Source organism: Erithacus rubecula (genome assembly GCF_903797595.1).
Source record: "Erithacus rubecula genome assembly, chromosome: 6".
Classification (NCBI taxonomy): Eukaryota; Metazoa; Chordata; class Aves; order Passeriformes; family Muscicapidae; genus Erithacus; species Erithacus rubecula.
In genome coordinates this window covers 9,699,177-9,720,503 of record NC_136688.1, presented here as the reverse complement: position 1 = coordinate 9,720,503, position 21,327 = coordinate 9,699,177, and the positions used below count along the sequence as shown (strand labels likewise).

The 21,327-nt window shown below is 50.6% G+C and overlaps 3 protein-coding genes across 10 annotated transcripts in view; 2 read left to right on the top strand and 1 right to left on the bottom strand.

Moving 5' to 3' along the window:
* Positions 1 to 21,327, bottom strand: part of DEAF1 (DEAF1 transcription factor) — a 77,797-nt gene that overhangs the window by 18,130 nt on the left and 38,340 nt on the right. Inside the window, exons 1-2 of one of the 5 annotated variants that reach the window (XM_079308302.1) lie at positions 1,348 to 1,476; positions 53 to 150 (exon numbers count right to left, since the gene is read on the bottom strand). Coding sequence is in view for 3 of the 5 variants with exons in the window: in XM_079308301.1 (XP_079164427.1) it covers positions 53 to 150; positions 857 to 1,076 (318 nt within the window). In the remaining 2 variants the exon portion in view is untranslated. Of the gene's footprint in view, positions 1 to 52; positions 151 to 856; positions 1,262 to 1,347; positions 1,477 to 21,327 lie in introns of those variants that run through there. The other 4 variants (XM_079308301.1, XM_079308299.1, XM_079308300.1 and 1 more) reach the window with 4 other exon arrangements.
* TMEM80 (transmembrane protein 80) lies at positions 1,476 to 7,416 on the top strand. Of its 3 annotated transcripts, none has more exons than XM_079308304.1 (5): positions 1,476 to 1,708; positions 3,885 to 3,901; positions 5,113 to 5,206; positions 5,308 to 5,400; positions 6,322 to 7,416. In XM_079308304.1, exons 1-5 carry the CDS (start codon positions 1,483 to 1,485, stop codon positions 6,525 to 6,527), a joined length of 636 nt encoding a protein of 211 aa, XP_079164430.1. In that variant the 5' UTR covers positions 1,476 to 1,482; the 3' UTR covers positions 6,528 to 7,416. The 3 variants fall into 3 exon arrangements, with proteins under 3 accessions (XP_079164430.1, XP_079164432.1, XP_079164431.1); XM_079308305.1 differs by lacking the exon at positions 1,476 to 1,708 and adding an exon at positions 2,572 to 3,288 and having other exon boundaries at positions 3,885 to 3,981; positions 5,134 to 5,206; XM_079308306.1 differs by lacking the exon at positions 3,885 to 3,901 and having other exon boundaries at positions 1,665 to 1,708; positions 5,134 to 5,206.
* The window catches only part of EPS8L2 (EPS8 signaling adaptor L2), a 48,257-nt gene continuing 38,328 nt past the window's right edge, over positions 11,399 to 21,327 (top strand). The window contains exon 1 of one of the 2 annotated variants that reach the window (XM_079308294.1): positions 11,399 to 11,712. The gene's annotated coding sequence lies outside the window, so the exon portion shown is untranslated. Of the gene's footprint in view, positions 11,713 to 13,336; positions 13,349 to 21,327 lie in introns of those variants that run through there. The other variant, XM_079308295.1, reaches the window with a different exon arrangement.

The window sequence follows — 21,327 nt, the reverse complement described above, 5'->3', positions numbered from 1 at the left end:
ATTTACACTGAGAAATGTCTTCAAACGTCCTCAAATGAAAGGACAGACTTACCAACACATGTCCTGAAATTGAAGCTGCATTGGCCACAGATGTGGTGAAAACATTGTCTGCAGAGGCCCCCACGTTGGCTACTGTCACTGTGGTGACTTCTGGAATGTAAAACAGGATTAATTTAATGTTCTGCTACATGCAGAGAGCCTGATGAACAGATTAATTTTATTTTTCATGGCATCTATAAGTTGTTATGAACATAATCACTCTTATTTCTATTGATCCTTGGGTTCAGGCTTTAACCTCATTTAAGCCAGAGCAGTCACTATCAGGTGTGATGAACTAAGGGAAAAATAAGTGTTGCACCTGTACTAGGGATATTCCGAGCTGTGATGCTTTTATTTACATAGGGGTGACTGGAAAACATCAGGATAAACTAAACAACAGTGTGCCTCTGTCATGTATTAATTCCCATGGTGCCATGGCCTGTGCACTTCGTCCAGTTAAGAACTGTCCAAATGTACAGCCCAGCGTTTCTGTGGTGTGCAGAGCCCGGCTTGGCTCAAACCTCTGGGTTTCCACGTGGGGCGAGGGTGAAAGAACAAGCGGCGCTCGGGCGGAGACACCCAGGCTGTGGCGGCCGCGGGGCACGACTCGGCCGCCGGCTCCGGGACACGGGGCCGCGGCGGGGCGGCTCCCGCTCTTCACTGCCTGTGAAGGGGCGGAGTGTGGGATTCGCTGAGGGGGTGGGAGCGCTCCCCGAGGGAGCTCGCCGCGCCAGCCCGAGCGCCGGGGGCGGTGTGGGGGCCGGAGCCCGGGCTGCGGGAGCCCCGGGCGGGCTGAGGCAGCGCTGCCCGCCCTGACCTGCGAAGGCAGCGGCGGCGGCGGCCTCGTCGGCGCTTGGCATTGGCGGGGCTCCCATCTCGATGTGCTCGGCTTCTGCCGCCATCACCGTTACCGCCTCCTCCTCCTCCTCCTCGGGCTCCGCCTCCCCCTCCGCTGCCTGCGGCGGCTCCTGCTGCTGCCCGGGTCCCGCGGGCAAGCCGAGCTGTCCGGCGGCCGGGTCGCCGTCGCTGTGCTCCATGCGCGGGGCCGGGGGTGGCCGAGTCCGCCCCGCCGCCCCCCCGGGCGCGCCTGAGGGGGGGTCGTGCGGGCGGGGGGGGCCGGCGAGCCGAGCGGAGCCGAGCCTGCCCGAGCGCTGACGAGCGTGTTCGGGGCCTTCCGACCGATTTCCGATGAGGCCCGAAGCGGCCCGAGCCGCTCGGGCCTCGCGCGAAGGCGGCCGGCGCGCGCGCTCCCTGGCGGCTGGCCAAAGGGGTGCGGCCGAGTCCGCGCGGCGCGGCCCGAAGCGGTACCTGACGGATCGGGTGAGACCCGAGCCCGCCCGAACGCGGCCGAGTCCCCGAGCAGTGCGGCCCGGCGAGGCGAAGAGTCCCGAGCTCGTTCGAGCGGTTTCCGATATCTGCCGAAGGCGGTAGCGAGGAGCGCCGATGTGTGCCGAGTCCTCTCCGATTGTACCCGAGCTCCGCTCGCCGGCCCGAACGGAGACGCCCGAACGGGCAGCGTCCGAATCCGCCCGAAAGCGACCGAACCGGGCCGAACGCTCCGATCGCGCCCGAAGGCGGGTGGGCGGGGCGAGTGGCCGCGCGCAGGCTGCCGGGACGGCGGAGGAGCGGCGGGTGGGGCGGAGCGGCAAAATGGCGGTACCGAGCCGAGGTGAGCGGTGTCGCGATAGCAACACGACAGCGACACGACAGCCCCTTCCGGGGTACCGGGGGGGCTGTTGCCCACCGGGGTGATTTCTCGCGGGGGGACACGACTAGAGCGAGGTCGAGCCCAGCCCCGTTGGCAAATCGCGACAATCCCGACACGCTGAGGCAAAGCCAGGCGGCGCCGTGAGCAGGGGCTTGGCGCATGGGCGGGCTGAGGAGCACCTTGACTCCAGCAAAGACGCCTTCCTGAGGCCGAGAGACACCCTCTGAAAATCCAGATCTTTCCTTCAATTTGGTAACTGCTGGGATTCAGAGCGGAAAAAATTCATCCTTAGTGTGATCAAAATTATTACTTTTCAAATCTTTCAGAGGTCGAAGTCTTCTTCCGAAAGTGTACATTTCTGTCCTGGGTAGATAAAGGTGGCTTAGAAAATTTTTGCCGAATTCGTAAAAAAAAAGAATCCTAATCCCAAATCTGTGCAGTGAGGTGCTCTGAGTGATGTTAACCACAGCTGCTGCCTTTAGTAGAGTTTTATATTACAAGTTAAAGCATTTTGTTCCCCATGGGCCATGTTCCACTCGAATCCCTGTGCGCAGTGTTAGCCCGTGTGAGCCTGATCGATGAGCACGGCAATTGTGCATTCGGGTTTAATAGTCCCTTTGAGTCAGTCGCTGTGCCGGGTGTGTTCGGGATCCCGTTTTTCCCTGTGCAGTGTCCCGGTCGCTCGGAGGGAGGCAGCGCTTCCTCGGGAATGCAGCCGCCATCCCGCCTGCAGCGCTGCGGGAGGAGCACTGCCCTCTCCTCTTTCTCAGGAAAGAGAGTTCAAGTATAAAGCCTTTTGAGGGGATTCCGTGATTGATTATCATACAATTCAGCATCAGTGGTGTAGCTGCAGTTTTGGATATTGAATGAACGTGGAATCCTGGAATGGTTTGTTTGGAAGAGACCTTGAAGCTCATTCACTCCCACCCCCTGCCATGGCCAGGGACACCTTCCACTATCCCAGGCTGCTCCAAGCCCCGTCCAGCCTGGCCTTGGACACTTCCAGGGATTCAGGGGCAGCCTCAGCTTCCCTGGGAAACCTGTGCGAGGACCTCAGTACCCCCACAGGGAAGAATTTCTTCCCAATATCAAAGCCATTTTTCTTTGTCCTGTCATTCCGAATTGCCAGGATGGGTTGGGAGCCCCCAGTGCCTGTACAGAGAGCTGAGAGGAGAGGATCAGGTCCAGGAGACATTTCAGATCATGGACACATGAATCACCTAAAATCATGTCCCTGTTCCCACTGTGTTCCTAAACTGAACACCTTAATTAGCTGCCTGGAGTTAGGGGACATTATTTTGGGCCTAAATGCATAAAAGTCTGAGGTGAAGAGGACATTGACCTCAGGAATTCAGGAATGAGGATGGTGGGGTGACAATGATGAGCTGTCCCTGAGGAGACAGATGAAATGAAATTAAATGAAATTAAAGGCATTTCACAATTTTTACTCTCCCTGTAACAGAAATCTTGACTGTGCAATTCCTCATGTGTCTGAGAGAGGCCAGGAATATTAATGAGGGTCTCAAGAGGTGCTTTAGTAGGTCAGTGCCATGTTACACGAGAATTTTATGTGATTTTTGCAGAAAATAATAAGGAAAAAAGTGAAATGTGTTGATTGGATCATTGGAAATACTTGGTTTGATTTCTGTGGGCCATCAGAACACAGTGAGGTTGGATGTGGAATGATTTTGTGAAGGGAACTGGTTTGGAGGGATGGTATTTAGAGGAACCCAGAAGTCCTGTGTTCTCCACAAACTTTCTCACAATTTACAAGCAAATGGATCCAGTGTTCACCTCCTTCCTGCATAGTTAGAGGGAATGAAGTGTCATCTGCTAGGAAAGGACAGGATGAACAAGTTCTGGATAATGCCTGTGCACTCCTTCAGGCCTTGAAAGAGCCTCAAGTTCCTCACTGAAAGTGGCTTTTCCCAGTAGGGATTTTCCCCAAATTATTTAAGGCTTCATCTAGTTGAAAAGGTTATTTTTGGAAACTGAAGTCCACGATTTGGAAAACAATAAATGTTCCTGAGAGATGAAAAAAGAGATTCCTCACAGAATTTAGGTATCGTTAGAATGTTTCTGGATTTAGCCTTTTTTTTTTTTTTTTTATTTTTATTTTCTTCTTCTCCATGGCAAGGAAGAACATCAGAGATTGTATCCTTTCTGTACCACTGCTCCCTGCACGTGAGAATCCTGGAGAAGACTGCCTCAAGTGGATTCCTATCTTCTGCCCAGTAATTCTGCACAGTACTGGGTCTGTGCTCCTGAATTTTCCATCAGTGTTATCCCCAGGAAGCACAACTGAGAACACATTGGTTCCAAGGGAAGATGTTTTGTCCAAGTTTAGCAAGGATTTGCCCCAATGAGCTCCTGCTCCTGCAGAAACCCCTTTAGCCCCCCTGCAGTCATGACTTGACTCTTCTTCATAGGAAAGGAGATTAAAAATTGGATTTATGAACTGTTGATGGAGGAGACACACCCCCTCCATCACAGCTCACAGACAGCTGACACAGCTGACAAGGGGTAGTAAAAGCAGCTCTCAGTAGTAACTTCCTCCTCTCTTATGGTAAGTCACCCCACCTTTACTCCTGCCAAGATGCAAGCAACCTCCTAGGAGGAGACACCCTTGGCTCTAGAGATTTCCATGCTTAGAACCTATCTAGTAATTTTTTGCTCCACCTTCCTTCAACTGGAAAAACCCCAAAACCTGGTTTTGTGTTAATAAAATGAGCTGCTCTGGGAACTGGAATCCATCCACAGTGCGTGGGTGGGTTTAGAAACGGGATGGGCAGTTCCTGTAAAAGATGCCTGGGATGAAATCCCTGCTTGGAGATACTCCTAGGATTTTAAAAGGGCTGGGGGAGAGAGGGGAGTGAACTAAGGCTGTTTCTTAGGAATTTGCATCTCAAAGCTGAGCTCAGACAGGTATGGAGCACAGCATTTCCATGCTGTGGGCAGGAACAAGACCTGGCTGCTGCACAGAGCTGCCTTTCTCCAAACACAAGTTTGATGGGGTTTGCCAACTCTCTGTCAACTTCCTTAAGGCTGACTGAGAAGTGTAGAAGTAGTCTGGGGCAATTACACGGATCCCCCTACTTCCTCAGGCAAATGGGTGCCCCACTGCAGACCAAATAAAATTCCTTTAAAAAGGAACTAAAGCCAAGCCTGAAACAGCAAGCTTTTATCCCAGCCTGTGGTGTTCACAGCCTCTAGTTCCTTCCTGAACCCTCCCCACAGGCCAGGCATAGCTGGACCATTCAGTATAAAGAAGGAGTGCAATGTATTTTGGGGTTACTGGGAAATGGTGATTTTATGGAATAGATCCCACCTCATTGCTATGAGAAATCCTTAACAAGAGTTTTCAGCTGTCATCGCTTCCCTTACAGATCCTGCTTTATGTAAATGGCATCTATTACATCTTCTACTTCTTGGCAACTCTTGCAATGATTATTTACAAAAGTGAGTTGCAGGTATTGTCCCCAGAGCAGGCTGTGCTGATACACAGCTGGGTTTTGTCCTGCTGTGTTTTTCTGCTTTATTTACTCTGGTTTATTTTCCAGGTCAAGTTTTCAGTTATCCAGATGATCTTTTGGCTCCTGATGTTACCGTGCTTTTTCTTATGGGCATCCTGGAAGTGCCTCGATTGTACTTGGGTAGGTCATGTTATCAGAGCAACTGGAATGTGATCTGTAAACATGAATCATTTGGAAATGGAGTCTGTCAGTTGAGCAGATATTTGGAGACCCCTACACCTTTTCTTTCACTCTTGGGAACACCTGCAAGCACCTACACCTTCCTTTCACTAAGGACGGTGGGAAAGGCCTCCTGACCTTGTCCAGAGCTTGCTAAAACTTCCTCAAGTCTAGCTTTTAAAAAAACCAAATCACTATTAAAATCTGCTGAATATTCCAAAGACATTTCCGCAGGGCCTTGGATCAATCTGAGTGATTTCAGGGTTGGATTTATTCTGCTGCCTTAAAGCTCTCTGTGTATTTGTTTGGAGCCTGGTCCATGAATAAAGAAGTGGGCTTCAACTCTAATGTATTTAAACACCAAAATCTACTGAGCTAAGCTTGGAAAACAAGCTGCAGGGAAGACAGAAGGACAGCTTCTCCATAATGACAGTCATCTGAAACAGGAATAGATTGGCAGGGAATAGACTCGAAAATGAGAACTGGACTCCAGGAGTGCACTGAGTGTTGAGTGCAGGGCTGGGGGGCTCAGGGAGAGTTTGATGGTTGAAGCTGAGTGCTCAGAAAGATGCAGCTTCAGAAGTGATTCTGTGTTGTAAGAAGAGGTGCCCTGGCTGTGACTATCAACTGATGAACTTACTTAGATTAACTTTGGTTAGTTTTCCTGTTTTGAAATGGATTGTCCATTGGTGTTGGGCTTGTTGTTTGCTGGCAGAGCCTTGATTCAGGCTGGTATTTCAATGTATTTTGAGCTTTTTAGGACTCAGTAAGAGCAAAGTCTGAACCAGGACCATTTCTGAGCAGGAATTATTCTCGAGTTACAGCTTGAGCTGCTGTCAGAGCAAATTGGACAGAAAGAGTTTGGTTTGTGTTTCCTCGCAGGTTTCAAGGGTAACCTGACAGAAGCAGAGGCGCCGCTGGGGCTGAGCCTGGGGCTGACGGTGGGCAGCGTGGTGCTGAGCGTGTACCTGCTGCTGTGGCAGACCTACGTGCTGTGGGCTGATGTGCTCCTCAATGCAGTGCTGCTCTCGACCTACGGGCTCGAGTCGGGGCTCAAGGTCATGGCCATTGCTGCCTTTGTCAGCTGAGCCCCTTCCCACGTGCCTGCCACACATTCCTTCTATGAAAGAGTGGGGCTTCATTTCCACTATCAAATTCCTTTGTGTGAAAACCTAAAGCTTCTCTCTGTTTAAATTTTGGGGACATAAATGTCCTGCCCAGGAGCTGTGTGATGCTATCCACCACTGGCTTATTTATGGGCAAAGGGATGAATTGCTAAACACCCAACGCTCTGGCATTCACCAGGGGTCAGTACTAAATATCCATTCCCAAAACAGGATAGGAGCCAGTGCTGCTGGTGTGGTGGGAGTTTTCATGGCACAGCAGCAACATGCAGCCCAAGTGACACAGAAATGAATCAGGCCAGGGCTCAGTTGTGCCTTGCCACGCACACGTCCGTGTTCGAGGGCACAGCTGCTCTGCTGCTCTCATTTGTATTTCCAGACCTCAGTGGTAATTTCCCTGACTTTTGTAGGGCAGAACCTGATGTATCCCAGAGGGGAAGAGTGGAACTGGGTTTTGTGCATACCTGGAGAGCCAAGCCACAAGGTTTGGCAGCCAGTTCTTACATCCTCACTACGTGAGGGGATGTTTGGTTAAACAGGATGGCTTTAAAATGAACAAAGCCATTCATTCTTCCTTCTGTCCTCTTTAAAAGTCCAACAGCATGTTGGCAGTTTTATTTCTCTTTGGTGTTAAATTTGCTTATTTCTACTATTCTGCAAAAATTACTACATTCAAGCCTGTCTTTTAACTTCTGACTGGTGCAAGTGCAGAGTTTTTTACTGTCTCAAAAATATGTGTTAATGGAAAGCTTCATGAGTTCCTGGGTTTTTGAAGAAGCCTATTTTCTATTCAGAATTTCCTATTTTTGTATTTATTTATTCATCCAAATAAATAATGGTTTAGATCTAAAAAGTGTTTGAAATGCAGAGCATCTTGTTCAGATCTTGGGCTCCAACTAAGTCACCCAAAGGAAGGCCATGGCAAGCCTGGATGTGTGTGAAAGCCTCTTCTGATCCTGATCCTGCTGCTGTGTGCAGCCCTTCTCCTGCCCTGAGAAGGTTAGAGCTGATTTGCATTCACCAGGGGCTGAAAATTGTGGGGTGCAGGCCTGTGGCACCTCAGCCATGCTGCTCTTTGCTTTCTGGTGGGGTAGAAAGGGACAAAAGACACAAATTCTGTGGAAGGGTCCAGTTGCATCCCTCAGTTATTCAGTGGTTGGATTTGATCATCATAGAGGGCTTTTCCAACCCTAAGGATCTCAGTTCCTAAGGGGGGCTTACAAGAAGGGACCTTTCACACGGGCATGTAATGGCAGGACCAGGGGGAGTGGTGTCAAGCCAAAAGAGGGTTGGTTTGGATGAGGTACTAGCTAGAAATTTGTGACTCAGAGGGCGCTGAGGCCCTGGCACAGGTTGCCCAGAGAAGCTGTGGCTGTCCCTGGATCCCTGGAAGTGTCCAAGGCCAGGTTGAATGAGGCTTGCAGCAGTGTGGCGTACTGGAAGATATTGCTGCTCTTAGCAGGGGGTTGGAAGGAGATGAGCTTTAAAGTCCCTTTCAACCCAAATCTTTCTAGTCCCAGGCCAGGTAACAGCAAATTCTGTCCACATTGCACCACCTGACAGTCACAATCAGAGTACAATCAGGGCACAAATCCCCTTGGACAGGTCCTGCTAAGCCAGGGCACAGCTGGCCCTTTGCTGCTCCCACAGAAACAACACAGCAGCAGAACTGGGGCTAAGGAGCACCCTGGAAACTGAACGAGCAAATTCTGTGCTTAATCTGCCTGAATAAAGCTCCCACCTATTTGTCCTCCCACATTTGCTTGGCATGATGGAATGTGCCATCACATGCTTTTTACAAGGAGTGACCAACATACCGAGCTGTCCCTGCCCCATTAACGATCAAAGCACACAAGCAAAACTTCCTGGGTGGGCACAAAAAACCCACAGACTTTTCCTGGTTTTTGCACCTGCCTTACACAATGGTCTGCCCAGGGAACAACTGACATGTACTAAAGGGAATATTGCAAAGTGGAATTTTTACCTGAATGCAGGTGATACAGCAAACAGGGTCACACAGGTTAATGTTGAGTCACAGCCCCTGTGCTTCACCCTCTTGGGGTGATCACCGCAAACAAACACAAAATATGAATTACAAAACATGGCAAACCCTTTGGTCCCTCCCCATCATCCAGGTGAAAAACAAGGATCAGCAGAGAGTACCAATACTTGGCGATAGTGAGGCATGGGGTAAATATGCACATAGGATAACAAATTGAATTTTTGGGCTCATTTCAGAGCAGGGCCTGATGACTGCAAATGCTCAGAGCCCTGGCTGGCTGTTGGCAGTTGCTGAGGTCAGCTGGACTTGCATTCTCACAAGGGTAGGACAGCTGTAGTTTCAGTTTTCCAATTCCAGATAAAATTGTCCATGAACTCTTGCGTGGGGTACTGCTGCTGCAGGCAGCCCTATGATCTGTGATGAAAGATGGAGCCTGGGAGCTTCAGACAACTCCATCCCAGGTATTTCCAGGCTTTCAATGAGAATTGCCATTCTCTTGGTGTCTCTGATTTCATGGTGGCATCTCTCAATACTGAGCTGGTACAAAGACCCAAGTGAATCAGCTCCAGAGAGCTCCCCTAACCAGAAGCTCCTTTCCAAACTGTTCCCACTGCTTGGCAGGGCACACATAGCAAAGCCATTGATGACATTTGCCAGACATACGATTGCTGGAGCTTTTAATTACGAGGCCCAGCCCTTCTGAAACAGGACAAGCAAGTTGGATGCAAACAGCATTAAAAATTTAGAGGAACACATATTTTGAGGAGCTGGGTTTGGGTGGTGTTTACTCGACAAGTCTTTGTTCTCGAGCCATCACAGAGCTGTCTGCCGCCAACCTGATTTTAAACCTGATTTAAAAGGCTGATCCCAAGAGGCAAGTCAGCCTCCTGGGATTTCCAAATTTGAGATACTGGGAGATAGGGTGTTGGGTCCATGACTTTATGATGTCCCTCTGGAGGGGCCTGGTGCTCCAGTAAAGGAGGGAGGCCGAGGACATGCACTCAGTTCCACACCAGGGAGCCATGCCAGGAACCGCCACCATACCACAGGGTGATTCCCTCCTGCCAAACCATTCCATGATTCTCCAGTTGCCTCTGGCCCACCCCCAGTGGCACCAGCTGTCAGGTGGGACAGCAGGGAAGGTGTAATAAGCTCTGCTGTGGTTTTCTTCCCTGCCCAGAGGAAAAGCTGCTGCCTCTGCAGAGCAGTTAAGAGATTTGCTGTGGGGCACAGCAGCTCACAGTAGCTCTGTCTTCATTGTGAATGTGGAGCTGGATAGGAAGCAGTGCCTTAAAACACCATCCTGTCAACTCCCTGTTTGCACCCCAGGGAAGTCAGCCCAGCCCAGCAGTTCTCCTGAAATGCCCTAGTGATTCATTTCAGGGAGTAGGGATCTTCTGTACAAAACCTTCCACCAGGCCCCAGCACAGCTGACATTCCCACTGCATTTTCCTTGTATTGGACTGATATCCCTTCTCCTGCCAGGTACGGCATGCATTCCCGAAATGCTGCTTTCCCAGGGCTGGCCGTGTTCTCAATATATCCCCTGGGCTCCTGGCGAGGAGGATGATGGGGCACTGGGTGGGAGTGTCACACTGGGTATCGGTTCGTGCTCCCCCGCATTAGGAGAGGTTGGTCCTGGTCAAACCCGAGCTGCCGAAATGCCGCCTGCCAGGCAGGGAGCTGCTGTCCCGCTGCCCGCCCGGCTCACCCGGCCGCATTCCTCCCGCAGGAACTCACCGGGGCGGCTCCTCCGTGCGGCGCCTGGACCCGGGCCAGGCCCTGCGCTGGGCATCAGCCCCTCAAAGAAACCCGCAGCAGCGGGGAACTCAGCAAATGTCGGGCTAAGTAAGGAGTTTGGGATTCTCCCAGACCCCTGTCCTGAGGGGGAAGCTTTTTCTTGTTTCTTTCCCTAGTCTCAAAGTTACAGCTGTTTCCTCCCAGGGGTCTCGCTTCACATGGTGACAGGGGTTGAATATGCAGTGTGGGCATGGTCGGGAGGCCTGCAGACGTGCACTTCCATAAAACACTCTCAAAAGTCTCACTTTTGGGAGAGGAACAGCTAACCAGAAGGATCCCAGGCTGCCATGGTCACATCGGTATGACCCAGCTGATATTTTCCCCACCAAGGACACCTTCCATTATACTAGGTTGTTCCAAGCCCTATCTAACCTGGCCTTGAACAATTCCACGGACGGGACAGCCACAGCTTCTCTGTGCCGGAGCCTTAGCATCCCCACAGGGAAGAATTTGTTCCCAATATCTCATCTAAACCTACTGTCTTTCATGGAAGAGATGAGGCAAAACGAGGGGTTTTATGGCCACATAACCTCAAGGAGCACAGTGCCAGAGAGGGGGTGCTCCAAAGGAGACTCTGCTCCGCACCCCTGATTGCTTTGGGGGATGTGAGAGAAAGGACGCTTTGCCTGCTCCCTCCATCTCCCAACACCTTTCCTTGCCGCAGACGTCGGGACAGAGAGCAGGCAGGGGCGATGCTGGAGGAAAACAAGCCGCGAGCCAGCGCTGAGGAGAGCCCTGCACAAAAGGTGCCTTGTTCCCCCCATGAGGCGGTTGGGCAGCACGTCCCCTCCCTCACCGGCGATGGAAAACTGAGCTCCGAGTACTGCTTCACCTCCCCTCGCCACCTTCAACCTTCCCATTGGGTACAAAATGTTCTCGGGAGCAAGAAACCCGAAGTTTAACACGTCCCCCCTGGGCTCTTGGTCGCTTTGCCTGGGGAGTGGGCGAAGGCTGCAGCAGCTCCCGGCGCTCCCGGGGCCACCGGCTCCTGGTTATACAGTAACCTGTTGCTCCGGGTCCCAGCTCCACCTCTCGCTGCCTCCACATCCCTCCCCTCCTCTCTCTGCCAAGGAACCTCTGTCACCTGCTCTCAGACACCCGGGGCGAGCGGCACCGGGAGGAAAGGGCAGCGGGGAGCCGCGGCACGGGGACCCCCAGGCCGGGCGCCGGGTGGGCTCTGCCTCCCACTCTCCTTCAGCGCTCGGGGCATCGGGCTGTGCAGGGAGAACAGGGAGCTTGACTGCTGGAGAATGGCAGCAGGATTTAACTAGGAAGGCACGGAAAACTGGGAGAGAACTCAAGGGAGCTGAGTGAACTGCGGGAGACGAGAGACGCTTCTCAGCACCGGTGAGTCCCCTCTTTGCAAATCCTAAAACTTCATCCCCTTCCCTAACTTTTATCCACTTCGAAAGTCTGTCTGATTCTGCTGGGTCGGGAGCATAGCTGAAGAGGGGCTGTAGCTAGGCGAACTATCAGTATAATTTTCTAATGTTTTAGCTAAAAAAAAAGATGAAAAACTTACTTTCCCCAGCATTGTGTTTTCTGGGTTTGTTTCATGTCCTGGTGATTCCCCACCGGGAGAGATCCAGTAGGTGGCAGTTTCTTGGCAGTGAAATGTCCATTTGGCACAGAACGAGGCATTTTTTCTGCTCCTAATGAAGTCTGGAGACGTAGTTTTGAGCAGCTGTTTGTTTGCAAACCTCGGGATTTCCTCTTTTGGGGACATGGGTAGAATTTCTGGCCGTTCCCCGCCGGGCCCCTCAAAGAGCTGCTGCTCTTGGTGGGTTAGCTGTCCCTACCCCTCATCCTGGCAGGATTCGCCACCCGATTTCAGCACGGAGGGAAGCTCGGAGCTACCCTGTTCCCTCGCCTGACAGCTCTGCCTCCTGATGAGATTTCATCTACGTTAATGAGTCACAGCATTCCCGTCCCCTTTCTCTTATTTTCCTGGAAAAAGCCGATGCAAACTCCACTGAGGACAAGGCTCAGGGACAAATGATGTGACCGACATTATTTTAAAATACTGGAAATAACTGTGACACAGCACAAAAGTAAAATCCGGTGATTGCTTTGCTGTAATTAGGGCAACAGGGAGTTAACGCTTGTGTTGCTGGGCTGCTCCAAAAGCAGGGGTCAGATCCATCCATAATTGCTCATCCAGGAGTGCCAGAACTTGGCTGGGATGTGCCCCAAAAAGGGACTTGTTCTGAGGTAAAGAAATGACAGCGAGAGGCTCAGCCCCCAGCTGATACAGCAGGGACCCGCCAGCAGGGTTTCACCTGCGGATGCTGCAGGCAGCAGCACATTCCTGGCTCTGTTTTGCTCTGTGATTGAGTTTTCAGTTGATTAAGAAGGAAAATTAGTCTTCACAGACAGAAAGGGTAGGCAGCAGTGTTGAATCAAGGAGCCCTTGAAAATGGGACTGGGAAGAGGGATTTGGGATCCACTGTGGGAAGGTGTCTGTGAGAGGCAAAGGTTGTTGGTTGGCCATGTTCAAAAACAAGGCTTGAACTGATGTTAGGGACAACACTACAGCTCAGTTCCACTGTGCTCAGGTCTGCATTGTTCCTGCTGCTGGTTTCCACAGCTGAAGCCTTGGGAAGGAGCTGGTATTCTTCCAGCTGTATCTCAGCTCTCCAGGTGGTCTAGAGCAGGATCTACTCCACTGTACTCAGCAGGGCAGGGTGGGTTTGTCATATAATCACAGAGCTTAGAGGAACAGGGGATATTTTTGGGCACCTGAGGAAAAGTTTAGCATCAGCATTGTTGAACTGGCTGTTGGTGAAGTCCTGGGAAGGGAGCAGCTGTGAGTGACACTGGAACACAGCTGTGATGTGTGCACGCTGCTTGCGTGGGGCCATGGAGCAGTTTGCCAAGACAAGCTTTGAGTTCTTGGCTTTCTGCCCCTCTGCCATCACCCCTGATGTCAGGTTGGGCACAGACACCATGAGAGAGGAGGGCAGCCTGGATTCTTCTCAGCACCAGGAGGAAACATCTTCTGAGCTACGGGATAGGCATTGCAGGAGCAGACAGAATGTGCCTTCAGTGCCCACCTTTGCTAACTGCAAACCACTCCCCATCAGTCAGAGTGACAAAGCCCAGCCCTGAGCCTGAAATAGCCCTGCAGATCATTGCTCCTGGCTCTGCATCTGCCCAACTCCCATGGATGGTGTGATGGGTTGAGGGTTAGGACTAGATGATCTCAAAGGTCTCTTTCAGCTATGACAATTCTGTGAGGGACATTGCAGAGCAGATGCTGTCTGTGGTGATGTCACAGCAGCCACCATTGTATCAGGCTGTGACAAATTGTCATGGCTGGCTGCCTGGATTCGTCCAAGGGCATGAAGAGACAGGGAAGGGTTGTACAGGAGGAACCCCAGCCTGCTTGCTCCACTCTGGTTGCTCAACCAGGCTGTAGGTCCTGAGAGGAGACCCTGCTGGGCCATGGCTGCAGGACCAAACCTACCACAGGTTTGTTGGCATCTGCCCCTGGATGAGATGGCTTGGAATATGCTGGAAAACAAAATGCTTTTCATAGGGTCAAGAGATTGTTCTATAAAAGAAAGATTCAGAAGAGACACTAATGCACTGTAGGACTTGGGAGGTTTCAGTCCTTGTGGCAAAAAAGAAAGGAGTGAAACAGGGAGAACAAATGCGTTGGCTTGTGTGGGCTTGAGAAACATCCATACGAAATAAATCCTGAGTGCGTGGGGGACTCTTGGAGTATTATTCTCAGAGGGCTGGATCCAGGGGTGCTGCTTTGGAGCACTTTCTGTCACACTCTTGGCTTTCTCCCTTTCTCCAAACTGCTGGGTCAGGGCAGGTTTGTGGTTTTGAAGAAGGCTCAAAACCACCGTTTTTGTCCTTGAACGGGGCTGATCAGGGCTCATGACTCTTTTCCACAAGTGCAGTCAGCAATGCTGCCCTTCCCTCCAGGGTGAACAGGAATGCACGGCCTTTAGCCTGCGACTTTGGTGTCATTGGCAATAAAACAATCACTCTTGGAAAATACTTGAGCTAGTCTGGTGACCCTCAAAAACAGAAGTGCCAAGTAAAGTCCACAGACTTCCTGAAGCAACAGGGATGACCTCCTGCACTCTGCTCCCATGGAAGAGCAGCAGCACCTGGCTCTGCCAGCACGGCCTCCTGAACCAACTGTTTGACCAAGGTGCAACAGGTGCCCAGAAAAAGACCCACCTTCTTGCCCAGGAGGTATTAATGTTTCCCACTCCAAAGGAGAAGGGTGGTACTCTAGAAACCCTCCCTGCTCATCTGACTGCGTTGTAGGAGAGTCCTTGCACCATCAGAAATGGTGCCAGACACTGTACAAAACCTGAGAGACGCAGGAGACAAGATCCAGGGAGGCCCAGGAGAGCACAGTTTGGCTATGGATCTCCACCTGCCTACAAGACCATAGTCAGGAATGCAGTAGAGCAGAAGGATTTTCATGGAGTGGGGAGGCTGTGAACAGCATCTCTGTCTGCTTTCAGGGGGTTTGAAATGTCAAGCTCAGGGAAAAACAAGCTGTCACCCATCCCTAAAATATTTAGGTGTTAAGAGGGAAAGAAAGGGGATCCAGGGAGAGCTGTTCCCAGGACATGGCTGCCTCTGCACATAGGTGAGGGTTTGTCTTTTCCCAAGGCAGAGAGAGTTTTCCTTTCTCCTGGGCTGGCGACAGTACCGCCTCCAAAATTAAAATGCATGATGCCAGGGGGGCAGCCAAAAAAATCCTGTCCTTTTACTTCCTGGTAATCCAGATAAATTAGGAAGAATTGCAATTAAAGAAGGGAGGGAAGGGTGTGTAGCTGAGCTGGACCGGTTTGGAGATATTTCCCATTCACCTGAACTGCAATTCCCCAGGAGAGCCCAGCCCTTGTTCCCATTCCCCAAGTGCTCCCAAGGGCGTTACTGCAACGTGCTCACTGCCACTGAGGATCTGCCGAGGAACAGAACAAAAGCTTCCAACCCCCGGGAAGAAGTGGGGAGTCACAGGCTCTGCCTGCTCAGCTGCTCTGGGACAGGGACTGAAGTGCCCAGACAAGCTGCTGGAGCCCTGATTTGGTTGGAAGCACCAAGAGAGGCCTGGAGGTGCCTGTTCCTGCAGGCACAGTGGGATCAGGGGACCCTCACAAGGCAAGGGGCTGATGGCAGAGGCTGGGCTGCTCCAGCCTATCTGGCATGGAACTAGACCCTGCCTGGGATGCTCCATGCCCTTACATCCATCCTTGCCTTAAGAGGATCAACCCCTCTCACCAGCATCTCTCACAAAGGTTCTCCTTGTCCTGCTGAGATGGACAAACACATCTCACATGTGAGAAATCCTCATCTCCAGTGCCAGGGGCACATTCCCTCATCCAGTCCACACTTGGGATTTCACCTGTCGAGGCATTAGCCCACCTATTCACCTCTCCTTCCCACTCCCTGGACACTGCCACAAATTCTAGCAGCAATTTCAGCTGGAATGGAGGAGTTGAGCACCCCTGGGGCAGTGGGATGGGATTTTGCAACAGCCTTGGCTGTCGTGATGGGCAGGTGTGGCACAAATGAGCCCTCACGGCTCATGGGCCTCCAACCCAGCCTTGCCCCAGGTGAAGGCAGAACTTTCCATGGCTAGTGGAACAGGAACACTCCACATTTGTGGGCTGAGGTCTTTCAGTACTGCCTTGGAATGGGACAGCAAATTCTTTCCTATTTTTTGTTTCTGGTTGAGGCATTGACCCTCAAAAGCTTTAATAATTTAAATTTGAGTTTAGTCCTTCCTGCTTCCTTTATTCTTTTTTCTTTTCTCTGTCTTATCAGTCTCAACTTGTCCAGATTTATATCCTACAAAGGTAAAGTGCAGCCCATCCAACTGGCAATAAACCAAAGTTCACCAAACCACAGCTGATTCAGAAAGTGAAATAGTGCTGCTAGTGGGATGGCGATTAAGATCAGGCTGAGTCAACACCACCCTCCCCCAGACTGTTTACACCTAACTTCCCTGTCGCTCAAGATGGACAGAAGTGGGAATTATCTGGGAGCTGAGAATCTCTTCATGCCTTACAAGTGTTGGCTGCTGGAAGTAGAGCTGACTTCTAAAATCGTGGGTGGCTCCAGATTCCCTCACCAGCAAATGCAAAGTGAATTCCAAGCCTCACCCACCTCACTGCTGTGGACGTGCCAGCGGCTTGTCCTCATCTCTCACTCATTCCTCATTGCCACCATCAGGACTCTCTTGGGTCACTCCTCGTCCTGCCACTGCTGCCACCCAGAACTGTGACTTGTGAACACAAACTCTTTCAAGTCCTCTGAACTCCTCTGTGCCCTCTTCACAAGGGCATGGAGTGACAGGACAAGGAGGAATGGCCTTAAGCTGAAGGAAGGATTTACATTAAATATTGGGAAGAAATTTTTCCCTGTGAGGGTGCTGAGGCCCTGGCATAGGTTTCTCAGAGAAGCTGTGGCTGCCCCATCCTTGGAAGTGTTCAAGTCCAGGCTGGATGGAGCTTGGAGTAACCTGGGATAGTGGAAGGCATGGTCCATGTCCATGACAGGGAAATGGAACTTTTTTCCAACTTAAATTATTCAATTTATGACATTATAAGTCAGGTTTGAGGCTTTCAGTGGTGACTCTATGGAGGCAAAGCAGTGACTTCGCTGTCAGTGCTGAGATAAACACAGAGGTGTCCATTTGCCTGAGCCAATCCTTTCATCAGTAAATTCACTTCATAAAAACACTAGGGAGAGGAGAAGAGAGAAAGGTAATTGCACCCATGATATCTCTTAATAAATCATAGGCTGGAGCCTACTCTCATTCTTGACACTGCTGCCTCTTAATTATAGCTGTGTTCAGCTGAAGAGACAGAGGAGGAGAGCTGGGCTCTATGCAGAAGGGAGAACTAATTAAAACCTCTTTTCTCTGGGAAGATATTAATGTCTTCCTCTGGGGCAGAAGCAAATGGCCTTGTCCGTGGCCATTCCCGCGGGTTAACTTATAACTCTGACTTTCACACAGCCAGGCAGTTTGTCCTGTTTTTGGTACCTGGTGCTCTCAGCATTGCTTCTGGGCTGAGATATGGGACTTTCAAAAGTCCTTGAAAACGAAGAGGAATAACATCTACCCAGGCCTGTGCCTGTGCCTGCCTGTGCAGGTGTGGAGGTAAGGTTATGTAGTAGGGATGGCTCCTCAGTCCAGGTACAGACCACAAAAGGGTTTTTCACACTATCCCGTGATATGTTATAAAGGCAGATTTCTGACATGGAGAGAATATCCCAGACTGCACCCAAACAAATCCTCTGATTGGAGTTATGTGGACTTTAACCATGATCCACTTCCCCATGAGAAGAGAATCCACAACCTCAGGCTCATAGGGGAAGGAGTCTTGTACCACCAGGCACCTGCACACCAGCATCTCTGCCTGATCTCCTGATGGGTTTGGGACCTGGTCAGACAGGCAGGCACATTCCTGATTCACCTCTTTTTCCAGCTTAGGAGAACAGAAACCCTACCAAACTGTGGGAGGGGAGTGGTACATCTGAGCCATGGAAATGACAGTTTGACCCACTGAAGTCAAAGGGCTGATTTTATGATTCTATCTATTTATTCTGTGTTTCCATGATTCCCAAAGAGAGTAAGTCAGTAATGCCAGGTAAGTCCAGCTGCCTCTGGAAAGTTTCCATAGCAGGGAATCCAACTGGTGAAGGAAGGCTCTAATCCAGCATCCAGTACATGCTCACTCCAACCTGGCATTCAAGCCAGAGTCAAAACACAAGGAAAATATTGGGTTGGATTCCCCACCACCCACTTTTTCTTTTTTTTTCTTTTTTTAAGAAAGTGCAGGGCAGGAGCTTAAAAAAGTAACATGAAAGGCTTTCAGGGATAATTTCAAGACTGTCAGGTTTGCTGTGAGTTGCTGCTGCTGCTTGGAAACTGATAAAGTTTCATAAGCTAAAAAAAAGCCAGAAAAGCTGTGCCTCTGTCAGAGGAGCTGCTGCACAGAGCGAGGCAGGAGCAGGTTCAACAGGATAAATTGAGAGCAAATGTACCAGAGCTGTGCTCACTGCTGGTCTCTGCCAGAACCAGCAGGGAACACCCAAGGTGTGGTATGGGCCATTGGCTCCTGAGCAATCTCTTGACAAGGAAGCACCTCTTGCCACTACTGTGTCTGCTCCAAGCTTTAAAATGAACCAGGAACAGCCCCTGTGTCTGTGACAGCCCTGACACTTCCAGTGCTCTTCAGCTTGGGAGAGGGACACTGAGGTGCTGCTCTTCTTGAGACTGTGATACAGCCCGTGGCATGGAGACAGGGAATGAGGGAACAGCTGCTTCCTGATGACAGAGCTGGAGGGGATCCCATGAAACCAGCAGCTGGTGAGTGCAACAGGAACAAAAGGAGGTGGCTGAGAACACCGTGCAGAGCCAAGTGTGGAGCATCCTGCCACAGGCCATTCAGGATGTCCAAAGTTTACACAGCTTGGCCAAATGCAGTTGGAGAAATTCAGAGATGGAAAAGGGTACCAGGAGCTCTTCATTCCCATTGCTGGAGGCTGGGAAAATTTGCAGAGAGGCTTCCTGTATTCCTGTCCTGTTCCTGGCTTCTCCTCCAGGTATCCATGAGTGCTGCAGCTGTGTGTGGCCCCAGCCTGCCACCAAGCAGAACTGAGGGCAGGTGATAGAAGAGGTGATGGCCACCCCAGGCAGCTGCCCTGGCTCCTCTGAGCCGAGGGGAGGATGGAAGGGAGGAGAGGAGCTCTGGCCTCAGTGAGTGCTCAGTGGAAGGAAATGTACAGGTTTAGTCACAGCCCAGGAAGGGAGGCTTGAAACCAGCCAAGCAGCCAAAGCCCTGCCACAGCCACGTGCAAACTAGACCAGACAGATCCCAGAACATCTGCCCTACACCTGGCACGAGCCTGGAGACACTCCTGCTCCCTGATCCCTTCTCCTGCCTGCCAACACCTGGTGAGCAAACAGTCAGAGGTGAGAAGGACGATGTGAAGCAGGAGAAAGCTGCGGGGGAGATCTGGGCTGCCACCATCCTCAGCAGTCCCTGGTATTTTCCCAGAGCTGCCTCTGACATGATCTGCCCTTGCCAGGTGCCTGTGGCTGCATGGATGCTGCTCACAGGGGCCATGCTCTACTCCAGCACCACGTGGGTGATGGGCACACAGCTCCTTCTCTTGGAATCCTTTCCTGACAGCACAAGCTGAAGGAGCGCTTGGGTAGCTCAGGACATCTCTCAGCATCCATGAGCTCAGCTGTAAGCCCCCAGGGCAGGATTCAGGAGCACCTGGCTGGGGAGCACCAGGAACAGCCCTCTGTTCTCCTCAGACCACAGGTATTCCTGTGCTCTCAGGGCCGCCTGCCCCTCCCTTCAGAACGACCTTCCCAGAATATACCAGGCTCTCCAGTGTGCATGTTTAGGCACAACTCTGCTTCTGCCAACCTTTCTTTGCTCCAAAGGGGACCCATAAACTTGTGGCTCTTTTAAGGATCAGACTCTAATGACAGTCAGGCCAGCAAGGAAAGTTCAGTGGTTTTAAACCCCAAGGCATGGTAAGCACCACCTGACTCCCCTTTGGCACAGGAGTGGTCAGGGAAGCCTTTGCTCTTTATGGCACTGCATGAAACTCTTCTCTCCTCTTCCCAGCCCTGGAATCAGTCTGGTTCCTTCTAGCCCAGTGCAGACTCCCATCACAGTCTCTGCATGGACCAATTGTGCTTTTTCCTCCTCGCCCTTGCAAGAGATTAAAATTTTTTTGGTGGCAAGATTGTTAAAAACATTTCTGCACTGCAAGATTAGAAGCTGCTATTTGAATTATTTTGATAAACCCAGCCTCACACATCCTTCTATTCTATACAAAACAAAGGGCAAAGGGAATGGGGTTTATTTTGGTTTTGGAATGATCTCTCCTGGGACTGTTTTGGTTACTGGCTAACTGGATGTACAGGCTGAAAAACCCTTCTGTGGTCTCATCCACAGCTTCACTGTAAGCCAAAACATTGGAAATCAACCCAGTGATTTCCTGTGACTGTACAGTTTGTCTTCTGACCCCAGAAACAGAGCAGGGCATCCTTCATGGGTGTGAGTATTTTGAAGCAGAATATGTTTGTACTGTCAATGAATATTATGGTTACTATAGGGACTCTGTGAAAATCCAAAAATCTCAACATTTTGCATGTAAAACAAATCAATGATGGACAGTAAAAGTCCCTTTGCATGAACTCCCATTTCTGCCTTTCAGAGGTGAATAGGAAGGGATAAATCACCATTTTCCATTTAATATTTTACCCTACCTTGATAATATTTATGAAAATACCAACTACAGAAGGAATTAGACTACTACTAAAAAAGCTCAGGTGATGTTTTCAGACCAGAAGCTGACCCGAGCCCCACTGTGTCTCCAGAAGCCCCCACTGAGCTGGTTAAACTGGTGTCAGGCTGTTTTCCTGCAGTGAAACTCAGAGCTGATTTCCCATGTGCCAAGTTTTAGCTCAAATGAATTGTTACAAATAGCCAAAAATACCCGCACAGGATATGAGTAGGAAGCATAAAATAGGATGGGAAGAGATAGCAACAAATGTTGTCATGATTAGCTTAAAAAGGCTGGAAAAGCCTTAAATATCAAATGGGATTTTTAAGAGATGAATCTCCTCCCTTAAATCTTCTGCCCCACCCTCCCAGCAAAAAGCCCAGGATGAGTTTTACAGCAGGAAATTAAAATTACTGATGCTTCCCAAGCTCCTATTGCTATGGGCAGAGATTTGGAGCAGGAGCAGAGAGGAATAACTCCTCACTGGTATTGGCAGAGGGAAAAGGAAAAGATGGGATTCTGTGATCTTCCTACATAGACAGGGAAGGATTTTTAGTTCACATTGACCAATTACTTCATGCAGATTTACCAATCCTCATCCCCAGAGACTTTGAGCTGACATTGCTGGAGAAAAACTGAAGCTAAACATGGCCTCAAAGTGGCTCTCAGCCT